The sequence below is a fragment of the Coturnix japonica genome, chromosome 2 (assembly GCF_001577835.2).
Source record: "Coturnix japonica isolate 7356 chromosome 2, Coturnix japonica 2.1, whole genome shotgun sequence".
Lineage (NCBI taxonomy): Eukaryota > Metazoa > Chordata > Aves > Galliformes > Phasianidae > Coturnix > Coturnix japonica.
In genome coordinates, this window is record NC_029517.1 from 88622756 (window position 1) to 88635751 (window position 12996).

Consider the following 12996-nt stretch of genomic DNA (forward strand, 5'->3'; position numbering starts at 1 on the left):
CAGGAGTATAACCCTTCGTAATTTTTCCGTTTTACAATTCCTTTGTATGGGATTATGCTTAGTTACAAGTACAGCTATTATGTTGCATTAATACTGAGTGTTTTAGGACATATTTGAAGATGAGGCAAGACTTAAGACTAAGTGCAGGGAAGCATTTTAGACCCCCAAAATGCATTCTTTAAAACGTAGCTACACGTGGTTAACATGGGTATGTCTGCCAAGAGTTGCATAAAACAACTTGTTCTCAAGAAGGGAGCAACTAAGGCTCACTCAGCAAATACCAACTCTTCTGCATCATGGAATTCATTATGGGCATCTGAATCATTCAAATTACATTTCTGATTATCTACTAAAACGGAATTACAAACCCAGTAAGTCGGTACGTTTGAATTAAGCACCCTTAAGAAATCAAAGGAGAATAACGTTGACTCCTGGAAGACACCCAAAAAACCCAAGGATGGAGCAGGTTGATTATTACACTCTCGCACACTGCAAGCAAATTGTTGATATACTGATAACATTCGTGCCCGGTATTTGTACCTGCTGGATATCCAAATTATTCTGTCCCAAAACAAGTTGGATAATTATCCTCTTCATAGCTGAAAGCAGCCAGAAACCATCTGGGTATTTTTTTTAACAAGCAGAATGGAGACCCTTTTTTTTTTTCCTCTTCCCACTTCAATTACAACAGTCTAAGCCAAAGACTTATGCAGATAAACTTCAAAATTTGTTACAAGTAGCAAACTGCCATGGACATTGAACTTGTTACGAATCCCCTTCTAAAAGTATGACACACACAAACAGGCTACCCAGCAGAAAAATCTGTTAACGATTTTATTTCTTTCGTAATGTTAAATATTATGGGACAGGATTGTAAGGATGAAGAACTCTCAACAATGCCTCACGAGGGATAAGAAAGAAATTCTGCCATGATATTAGCAAAGTAAGGTAAGGAGAAAATTTACACAGTAAGAGGCACCATTTCCCCCAGAATACCTCTTGTCATATTCCTGAATGAGTGGGATTAGCAATCTAATAGATCATTTTTTTCCAAGAGGTAACAGCAACAGATAAAATTTTAAAGGATTATTAAAATAACATTTACAAGACTCTGAACAATTTCTGAACTCTTATTAAAACCACAGAAAGAAAGAACAATTCTTTATTTATGAATTTTCATAAAGGACTGACTGTGCAACTGACACCTGCTAGTGATGACTTAATGTACAATTTTGTCCAGTAGCCGAACAGTTTGTCTTTTTAGATTGTGTTTCCTAACCGTGCGAGATCATTAAAGGCAAAGCCTGTTATGATGCTGTACACAAAAATGGTCACTTGGGCCATACTACCAATGAAATGGTAGGTAAACAAATCTTTGTCTGGCCAAGGAAAAAAAAACAAAAACAAAACAAAAAAAAAACCAAAAACAAAAATAAAAAACCAGAAGCTGCATTTTGCATGCTTCTCTCGCTCATTCTTTCTACAAGATGAATTTCCCTAGAAAGAATCCAATGAAAATGGCTGCAATTACAACAAGAAGCGATGGAAGAGAATTAGAGCCATTATCTCTGAGGGCCAAAGTTGTGGGTGATCCAGATTTATCCGAGTGTGCTATCTTTCTGAGCCTCAAGCCTTCATCCTGAGGGGGGAAAAAAGAAAACCATACGGAGATGAAGAATACAAAAAGACCTTTCTTTTTTAATTTATTATAATTATTATTTACAATTTTATATATCCTAACTCAAAGGTCAAATTTACTGTTTAACATTTAAATAAGGACAGTAATTCATAAAGTAATACTGTAGTAGGTTAAACCCAGAGAGCAAATAGGGACATGTCAAATACAGACCAGTTTGCCCATGCTCTGCTTAAGAATGATTCTAAAATTTTTGCTAGGCAAAACAAAGAATCCTACTTTTACTTACCATGTAAGAATGAAACAGTGGTAATTCCTCACTGTCACAGAGAAACACCTGCTTTGTATTCTATTTATCAAAGTGTTCAATTGACAGCATAAGTACATGTAAAGAAACATCCTTACTTTAGAGATCATTAAGAGGCTGCATTTGCCTAGGAAATTTCCAGATACCCAATACCAATACTGTATACAATCACAAAGTTGCCTAACAATTATTTACAACTCACTAAAGAAGCACCTTTACAAGAAGGTACTGGAAAGCAATGTTTGCTTACCTCCTCTGGCCAAGCAGTTGTTCCTTTCCATTAATAATCTGAGATGCTGTGTTAGTGACTTGTCTGATGATGATATCATTTACTCATTCTTAAGAATGAATAATAAAACTATCCTATTAAAAGCTAGTATGTCTAAACCTGAGATGTAAAAGTAATTAAGACCACCTTAACTAGGCCTATATTTACTGCATTTCATTTAAGAAAACCATGTAGCTTCGGTATCTCACCCATGACAATCCTCAAATCTCAATCACAGAGATATATAAATTACATAAGACAATGAAATTACACTGCAAATCAACCTTAATATTCCAACAATTGTATCTAATTCCAGAATAAACATTTCTAAGCCTAATCACAAACCAGACTTCTCAATCAAGAAGCACAAAATCATTTCAATATAAACAAGGAAGCGGAACTTACTCTCAGGTGCCGATTTTCTTCTGACAGCTTCATAACCTCTGCCTGAAGTCTTTTGCACTCTTCCACTAGCTTCCTTGTTTCAGTATCATTAAGTGAAACACTATGTGGTTTTGGCATCGGTCCATCCTGCTTAGATGTATTCTGTACCGGAGCGGGTTTGCTTGCGTCTATATCATTCTACAAATATTAAGAATGGCTTGAGAATTTTACTTACCTAGAGAAAAATTATCCACAGCTTAAAACTGAAACACAATCCAGCTACTAATATAGACAGTTATATTTACAGTACTCTAAATAAAAGACTTCTGTGATTGGTTCAGTTCTGATTACTGAAAGTATTAAAGGGCAAGACAAGAATCCACTGTTCACATTTTATACCACATGCCACTGAGACAAAACCAAACACTTAAGCTGCTTAACACTAACTCAGTGTTAGCGATAGGGCCCCATCCCTGGAGGTGCTAAAGGCCAGGTTGGATGGGGCCCTGAGCAGCTGAGCTGGTGGGGGGCAGCCCTGCCCACAGCACGGGGCGGGGCTGGGTGGGCTTTGAGGTCCCCTACAGACCAAGCCATCTTGTGGTCCTCTAAGGGAACAGCGCAAAGCTGTGCTGAAGTTCAAACTGGACAATAGACTCATATTAAAATTCAAGCTGCGCTATGTCTACTAGATAAACTACAGAGCTATATCATCCCTTAGACCTTGTACTGCATGGAAAGCAGTCCAAGATGAACATGACAGAAAACCAATTAAAAGGTAATGTATCTACCATATCTACATACTAACATCTACTTGCATTTTAAACCTTTGACAAAGCACCCATGGGCAGCCTAGGAGACATACCCTGCTATTCTACACAGGTACTCTGCTAACTGAATCGAAGAAGACCAGCCTATTTTTTACCATGAGTAAGCAGAGAAGGACTTGGAGCTTAGTTTTTTTTGGTTCACTAGCTAAAAAGAGCTCCTTTCATAGTATTGGAACTTCAACAGAGACCTTATCTCCCCCAAAGCAAACCTTCTTCTTCTGCGGTCTCACCACCCTGACTGGTTCCCTTATATCAATCTCCAGGCTGTGACTGGTAGGCATCTGAAGAGAGCAGCAGCCAACTGGAGTGAAGTATTTGCACCCTGGCATAGGTACATTCTGAGGGTCATGGCAGATTTCTCATCACAAGGCTTAAGTTAGTGCCTAAGCCTACTAAAACATTAGGTTTCACTACCTCATGCTGCTACTCAGAAAAACATAACTATGTACAGTCTATACTATGAAGGTATCACGTTAAAGAAAGTATAGATGTATTTAGTACTACTTTGTTCTAAGGTATGATTTAGTAAGAGGCACATTCAGGCAATTCGCACAGCTGAATAAAAGCCCACACCTCAGTTATCCTTAACCAAAAAAGATGACCTTCCCCTAATACACCTTACAGACTACAGTACAAACTGGACAGTACTAAAGAACACTCAAAGCCATTATGTGCTTCAGCACTTTATCTCATGATGCTAAAAGTAGCACCAAAAAAAAAAAACCCAAAACAAATTAAAGGTAAGTAGGAACGTACAGTATTAAGACTCCATAAATCAAAAGAACGAGGGTAAAAAAAGCATTAATACTAAGAATTTCAGCCATATTCCAAAAAAGCGAGATATTGGACAGTTAAACATCAGATGACACAAAACAGACATCTTCAGTCCATACAATGAAAGTGTCATCTCCTATACAAATAGAACTGATTTTGTTTGAAGTCGAGGTTTTTTTCCACCTGGATTATCTGTCTGTACCACTACCTTAAATGATGCACTTAGTGCTCCCAGAGCACAAATTAATTTCTGAACAGCGCTTTCCTCATTGGCATGAGTTAGAAAGAGAATTTTTAAAACTGAAAAGCATTTAATACTTCAAAAAGCAAGTGATTCCATTTGCTTCTTCCTGTATGCAGTACTGAAGACTCAGTTTTTATCTGACAGCAATATAACGCTAATTTAAGTCAGTAATAACGAAAGGATCTTTTTTTTTTTTTGCATTAGTTTGAACAACTTGAAATTATGGTACCATGGCAAATTATATACAATAGACGGCAACACTAATGTGTTTGCACTACAACACGCAAACCATGCACAAAGAATATCAGTACTCATCCTGAAATTTAACGTAGTTCACCCCATATCTTGTTATACAACCCAGTCATTCGTTGTTATACAACCCAACCCATTTAATTTAGTAGGTTCCAACGATTCATTTAACCAACAAATCAAACAGCTTTAAGAAAAAGTTTCAAACAAGTTGAAACTTGTCTGGTTTTTTTACTCTTTTCTTACTTACCAGTTTATCATTTTCATTGGGCATTTCAAACACGCATCTCAATTTGGAGTCCATCAACTCATCAGGTTTTGCTTCTTTCCACTAAAACAAGTAACACAGTTATTTAATAAGCCAGTCGCACACAAATCTGAACAGTTCATAAGCCTGCAATTACGGCTTCCCTATAACTCTTACAAAACTGAATACTATCCTTGCCCAGCTGACATTTTCAGACTTGCTTTTGAACACTTTTTGTCCACCTTTGACTACTATAAAAGTATTAAAAGCCAGACATGGCTCAACTTAAGCCTGAAAACGGAATCAAGTCAAGTGAATGTCAAGGCAGATCCAGATATCTGTAGGACACAATCAGACATAGAGCACCATCTGAGTTGGTCTATCAATGCTCATTGCATGTGTTCCTCACATTCTATCCTGGAAGCACCCACTTTAAATAAATTACTGAAAGACACTTTTAGGGATTCTATACTTAGCTCCACAGTAAGTTTCTTTAGTTCTCTTTCATCGTTGGCATTAACTGCACACTAACTCATATCTATTATTACTGATTTTCTGCCAGATTTGTTCCTTGATATTCTTTACTTCAACACACTGAGAAAGCCACTATTCGAAAGGTATTTCTAAAATGGATTTTTATATTCTCACCAAATGCTTGATGCTTCACTTCTCACACATAAACAGGAGCTATCAGAGCATATTAAAATAAGTAAACCAGACAACAAAGAGGAGAGACATTATTTTTGTAGCTGCATGCCTCAAAAGCTTAACAAAAACTTTTCCAGTGTTTTCAGTTCAGAGAAATACCACAATAATCTTTGCCTTCATACATATGGGAAGTGAACCTAAGCCTGCAGAGGCTTAGTGGATTTTAATGATTCATAAACCTTATCTTCACTTTGTTTACCTTCTCCTCCTCTGCCTTCAGTGAGCATGGAACTGCATGAATCACCATGTGAACTCAGGGAAGTGTTTAGAAACAGGGGCCTGTGCATCATTCCCCTGGACTCTGATATATACAAGCTCATGGGAGCCCATGTATACTCTAATGAGCAAGTTCTGCAACTGAAGGACAGCATTCCAATTGCTTCTAAGTTGTCCTTCTGAATTAAGAGGCGCAAAACTAAATATGCTCTTTCTGGATCTTTCATCAGACCAGTCCCACCCAAAAACAGAATACACAACTCATTCTACTAATAAAGAAAATAAATCTATCATTTGAGCTGCATGTAGCCACTTGGTGTCTTTGAGAGAGGCAGAATAATCCTTCAAATGTTTTGGTTCCTTACAATACCATTCAACTTTTCAGATAAACGCTTCTTAGTCCAAATGTACCCATTCCACACAACTTCAGGCTTGCCGCTTGCATATACCCTTGATTCCTTTAAATACAACCTATTTATTCCCTCCCAATGAGCTGCAGACCAGATACTATACAACAGTAACTAAACACTGAACAGACCTTACCTCTGATTTACTAGTACTTTGATTTAAACAGTTCAATAGGCAAATTCTGAGAACTGAGCTTGTATTTAGTATTAAAAACCCTGAATCACTTATGGAAATGGTATTTGTTCAGAGGAAATTCAATTTTCTAAAACCTAAACATTTCAAAATGTGATTCACTTAAAGTTAAGGCTGATTTTAAAGAAACAATCCAAACTAGTCATACTATCCAATTTTTACTTACCACTGCCTCCATATCTGAAATATTTGGTGGTGCATAGATTGTTTGTACCATAAACTTGTGTTTACTCTTCTCGTTTGGGTCATAGTCAAAAGGCTGCAGCATTACTGTTCAAAAGAGTAAAATAAAACATTTAAGAACATGATCAAATCACTCTTAAAAAAAAAAAGAAAAAAGCTATACATCAGATTCTCATTGACCAGACACCAAAAGTAAAGATGTGAAGGGAACATTGAAAACACTGTAGATACACACTGTAGCAATAAGTAATGAGAGGAAACACCTTAACAGTGTAGCTTTAAAGATTCTTTCTCCACCTACTATACAAGAAGACATTTAGGATACAAGTAAAAACAAATACATCCTGTAAGACAAAGAGCAAATAAACACCGTAGGATTTTCCCTTGGAATAAACACTTTGTGACCGAGTGAATGCAAAGGTAAAAGAACTCTGGAATGAGTTCAACAACTTCATGGCATCTACCCAAGGGAGAAAGGGAAGAGAACTTACATTAGGCTAGCCACCAACCAGTAGAAGCTCAACTGACTTCTACAGGCATACTGATCTAAGCTAGGAGCAACTACTAAAATACTTAATTAAAACCAGAAGTATTAAAAGAAGTAATGCTGTCAAGGCCTTTAACAGTTCACTGTAGAGAAGTTTCAAATTCAGTTCTTAAAAGATAAAGTGATTAGTTGAGAATAACTAGAAAACACATTTTATACAGGTTTTGACATTATTATCCTTATGTCCAGCCTAACAGCTAACATTTGCCTAAAAGTACTCATAATCCATGTATGCATTTGAATTCTACATATTACCAGCGGAGAAAGAGGGAATTCAAAACCAAGCTCTCTGTAAAGGCAGCTGCAAGTGAAAGATTAAATACTTAAAATACAGAGTTCGTACTACAATTACCAGAGATAGAATATACAAGGGTTATTTTTGTGACAGGACAATTTCTGAATAACTGCTTTCTGAAGTTGAAAATTCTGTTGGTCAAGAAGGGAAATTCACATTTCAAAGTTGTTATTTTGAAGTATGCACAATTTCAGTGGAAAAATAAATAATATCAACGTAATATTATTCATAATCTCAATTATTACTACACTACTACGGTATTTTTAAAGGAATGCTTCAATTACAGGAGTGCAGAATCTTCATCCATCCAAACTGTACAAAGCCATTAGGAGGCTGCTTTCCTGTTAGTGAAGGTGGTTTTGTTTAGAAAACAGCCCAGAGGGGAAGCCAGGTCACCCTGGTGTCATTATTTTTGTGGTTTCTTTAGTTCAAAGTGACTGAAAATCATGTCTCTAAATTAGACCAGAACATTATAGGATGTAGTTGCCTATCTATAGGAGTAATGGGCACAGTATAAGGAATATCTGAGCATACCAGGTTTGTCATAGTAACACTGTAGGACTACTGAAGTATAAGGATGAATAGATGACCAGCACAGTCTGCCTCCACTGAGCAGACCATGAAAGACAATTAGTCTCAATCCAGACAGGGGTCTAGACAATAAGAACTTTAAGAACTTCCAGCTTTCTACCAGAGGATGATGACCCAGAGCGATCTGTAAAGATAGATTATTTGACAATGCACTTAAACTTGAGTCTCACTGAAATTAAACTCAAGTTTAGCGCATCTTCATGTAAAACTAAGATAAATGCAAGTAATTCAGATAAAATGAATTATGTACTTATGGAGTCCTATGAACGGGAATCTGTACTGCTAGTTGTTTTACAGCAATGAAAAAGAACCTAGAGCAGAAATATCCATTTAGCTAGAAAAACACACTGCATACTCTGAACAAGCTTCCCATATGTTCTCAAGAAGTTCAGTCAGAAGATTCCAATACTGTTGTAATTGAATTGTTGGAAATTGCATTTCCCACAATTCTAAATCTTCATTGGATGAACAGCTCAACACCCTTGCTTTCACACAAAGCAAATTCTTTACAGTAGAACTGAATTGTATAAGTTAATAAAACAGTAAGTACAATATCAAAATGATTAACTTTGTCTCTCCAAATTCACTAGTCCGTATGAAAAGTTACTTCCAAATTTAATCATACTGCCATCTAATTTTAGACCCTATGCACTATGTACTGGTTACATGTTGCAGATGTTTGTTGCTGGGTGGTTATAAGATGTTTTTCCCTGTTGAAAGCTGCATATGGCATAATCAAAGGATAAATAAATAATCTATCATTGTATCTAGCAATCTGAGTTAAAATAAATCAGTGAAAGGAAGCGAAGGTCTCCCTAAGATCCCACATCTCCAAAGTGAACAATCCCAGCTCCTTCAGCTACTCCCCACAAGACTTGTGCTCTGGACCCTTTACCAGCTTTGTTGCCATTCTCTGGACATGCTCCAGAGCCTCAATATCTTTCTTGCAGTAAAGAGCACAAAGCTGAACACACAGTACTCATGGAGCAGGCTCACCAGAGCTGAGTACAGGGGGACAGTCACCCATGCTCCTGCTGGCAACACTGTTTCTGAAAGAAGTCAGGATGCCATTGGCCTTCTTGGACACCCAAGCACACTGCTTGCTCATGTTCAGCCCAGCATCATCCAATATCCTCAGATTCATTTCCTCTACACTGTCTTACAGCCAGTCTGCCCCAAGCCTGTAGTGTTGCCTGGGGTTGTTGTGGCCAAAGTGAAGGATCCAGCATTTGTTCTGGTTGAACCTCATCCTATTGGCTTCAGCCCAACTCTCCAGCCTGTCTGTAGGGGCTTGCTATCCCTAGGTAGATAGACACTTCCAGCCAGCCAACTTGGTGTCATCTGCAAACTTGCAAAGGGTGCACTCAGTGCCCTCATCCAGGTCATCAATGAAGATACTGAAAAGGACAGGCCCCAGTACTGACCCCTGGGGAACACCACTTGTGACCAGACACCAGCTGGATTTAACTCCATTCACCACCACTCTCTGAGCCCAGCCCTCCAGACAGTTCCTTATCCAGACAAAAGTGTACCTGTCCAAGCCACAGGCTGTCAGCTTCTTCAGGAGAATACTGTGGGAGACAATGTCAAAAGCTTTGCTGAAGTCTAGGTAGACCACATCAACAGCCTTTCCCCTATCCACCAGGCAGGTCACTCGATCATAGAAGGAAATCAGGTTGGTCAAGCAGGACCTGCCCTTGATGAACCCATGCTGGCTGGGCCTGATTCCCCAGTTGTCCTACACATGCCACGTGATCTCCCTCAAGACAATCTGCCCCATAATCTTCCCTGGCATCAAGGTCAGGCTGACATGCCTGTAGTTCCCTGGATCCCCCTTACAAGCGTCTTGTAGATGGGAATCACACTGGCAAGTCTCCAGTCTTCTGGGAGTTATCCTTTCTTATTTTTCTTTCTTCATGGAAAGAATCCATGAATTCAAAGTATTATTAAAAGCTATGTTAGGTTTTGAATAATCATGGAAAGCCTCATGAATATAATAAGCTGCAGTTTTCAGCACATTCTTGGAATCCAGAAATAGTTCACATAGCAGCCCTAAGAGAATTACAACAGTTATGAAATCAAGCCTCCTGTTAGCAAGGTTTTCCACATTGGAGGGCTTTATCTCCATAGCATATGTCTTAAATGGGTCTGAAAACTAGAAAGAAGAACAGAAACAAGTAACAGTAACAAGCTGAGAAGAAAGAACAGTAGCATTCCATAAAGTAAAATCAACAGGAAGCTACTAGTAGAGATGATACATAATAAACAGTTAATTTCATTCATTAAAGTAAAGGAAAAACCACTCAGACCAACAGTAAGAAATCTCAGGTCTCGATGACTTAGAATTTTTGGAAGAATGTATAAACACTGTTGGAAAATGGTTACCTAGTCATTCACAATTGAATGACACATAAAATGTCCATAGGCTTCATTAAAATGACTTATAAGTCACATTTCCAATAATAAATTTTAAAACTCCCTTGACTCTGAATCAACTGATGTATATATATATGGGCTAAAGTCAGCTAATGCTGACAACATTTAGTTTTGAACACAGGTCAATATCTACTCCTTGTTCATTTTCTCGAGAACGACAGAGTCCAATCTCATATACATTTAGATCACTATATGTCCAACTATCAAAACACTTCTGACTGTTAAAATGAAGTATATAAGCCAAACACAAAGAGAGTTTAATGGGGAAAAAAATAGAAGTATTGTGTGGCTTCAAGGTTCACAAGGCTGAGTAGCAAGGATCCTCTTTTTAATCCTTACCCAAGAAAAACAGATTAAGTCTTCCCATGTCTAGATTTTACAAATCTTAGGGCTACAGAACAGCTCTACCTAAATTAACAGGGGGAAAAAAAAAAACTAAAAGCAATTTAATGACTGTCACTTCACATATGCTATGTAACACCCACAACTCTTCTATGAAACAACAGAGTTCAGACAACAGGCACCAGTACTATCAAAACAACTATTCCACAGCTGTCAACGTTTTGGGTTTTTGTTTAATGCAATGAACTATCAAATGTTAAACTTGAGACGCATCAGCGCAGTCAAGTAATGTCCCATTTGAAGACATAAACATGAATACAGTAGTTAGAAGCAAAGGTATCGTTAATGTCACTGTCCATTTCCAACTTTCATCCCTCCTGTACACATAGAGAGCTGCAGGTAAATATGACAAACAGCAATTATTTCTGGCACACAGCATCTTGCATCACTGCAAGTCTACATCATCAAAAGTCGATATTTACACTAATGAAGGGAAACAGTTTTCTTTTTAAGAAGTCTTTTGGAAAAGCTGGTATACTTACAACAGCCTCCAAGATCACCATTAGAGAACCTGATGAAGGGTCTAAAAACATACAACCCTACAACTATTTGATTTTACCTGAAACAATTACAGATGATCCTGGGTCAATAATTCCACTGTTTGGCCTCACACAGTACCGACGAGGTGCTGTGGTCTTCACTTTGAAGCATACTTTTCTATCTGATGGATTTCGTAGCTTAAGATTTGTAGTTACGACATCTGTAAAGGGACCTGAGAAGGAAAAAAAAGGTCGTTGTTTTAAATATGCATGTATCTGTGGAAAGGAAACCTTCTTGTACGGTACAAATTACTCTTAATTTAATGTAATTTGAAGGCAATATGTTTCTAAAAACTGGTTAAATCATACATCTGTTAAGCACATAAACTGCTACATGAAAAGCACACTCTATCATCTTAGTTACAATAACATACACTACTAAAGTAATGAAGAAATAAATAGTATGATTGATTCAAGCTGCCGGTGCAAGAAGTTCATATAAACATATATAGACAGATTATTATTTTTGCTTTTAAGCAGGAGTCATTATGTTAATTTTATCACAGCTTTCTTAACATTTTAAGTACCTGGAAGGTAATGGTCAAATGCAAAACTAAGTTCTGCTGGATCTTCCTTTAGGGATAGAGACACAACATGTACTTTAAACATTTGGAAGAGTTTCAAAGACAGTAAATACTATGATACTGGACCAGATTAACCGCACCTGACATTTCAATTACTGTTAGATTTCTGAGTTGCTACAGACTTGACAGAAGCACATAAACCTCATCATTTCAATCCAAAGCAGGCAAGGAAGACGATATTCTATTTATTCATATACTCTAACAAATTCATAGAAAAGAAACTAATTGCCACATTCACCTATCTGATGCAGTATATTGGCTGCATTAAGCCATCAAGATAGGAATTGACTCTGGGATTGGATTGCACAACAGCAGCATAATTTCAATATTAAGCTGTAAAAGCTCTTCTAGAATAGATCAGCTCCATTTGGTGCCATGCAGTAACAGCAAGAAAGGTTCGGTGTTCTGAGCGATGCCCATCATCTGAAAGCATGAATGCACAGGCACTAAAGGAATACAGCTTAGAAAATTGTATTCCCAATGAACATGAAATGTATTCAATATTATTTCACATGCACTTTAACTTTCAAGAAGCCTCTTGACTATTCTTTCCAAATTTCAAACGTAATCACTACAAAATGTAGTCATTTCACTTGAAATTGCAACAACTATTATTCTACTTTTAACAAGCCTCCTATTGTACAGGATTAAAAAATAAACGTTTTTATACAAGTTGGAAGGTACAAGAAAACCACTGATGGTAAAATACATCGACTCTGAGACACAGTGTTTCACAGAGGTCTCAGGACTACTCTGAAGGAAGTGGTACTGAGACTAGCAAGCACGTTATTACACTAGAGGGCTCACTATCTGACCAGTTTCATCTCCATAACCCTCTTTCAGTCCACATCCTTGATTTTGAAAGAGTACTGAACGCAGCCTTGATATAAAACAACAAGATACAAGTCAATAAAGACTAGAACTGGGTCTGAGAACCAGAACGGTGAGCTGTAATTGAA

General features: G+C 37.5%; 1 protein-coding gene across 1 annotated transcript in view; it reads right to left on the reverse strand.

Moving 5' to 3' along the window:
* Positions 1-655: 655 nt before the first annotated feature.
* Positions 656-12996, reverse strand: part of VAPA (VAMP associated protein A) — a 28147-nt gene continuing 15806 nt past the window's right edge. The window contains exons 2-6 of the mRNA XM_015855273.2: positions 11474-11626; positions 6627-6730; positions 4940-5020; positions 2617-2793; positions 656-1639 (exon numbers count right to left, since the gene is read on the reverse strand). Of these exons, the coding sequence (XP_015710759.1) occupies positions 1481-1639; positions 2617-2793; positions 4940-5020; positions 6627-6730; positions 11474-11626 (674 nt within the window). The 3' untranslated portion in view covers positions 656-1480. The remainder of the gene's footprint in view (positions 1640-2616; positions 2794-4939; positions 5021-6626; positions 6731-11473; positions 11627-12996) is intronic.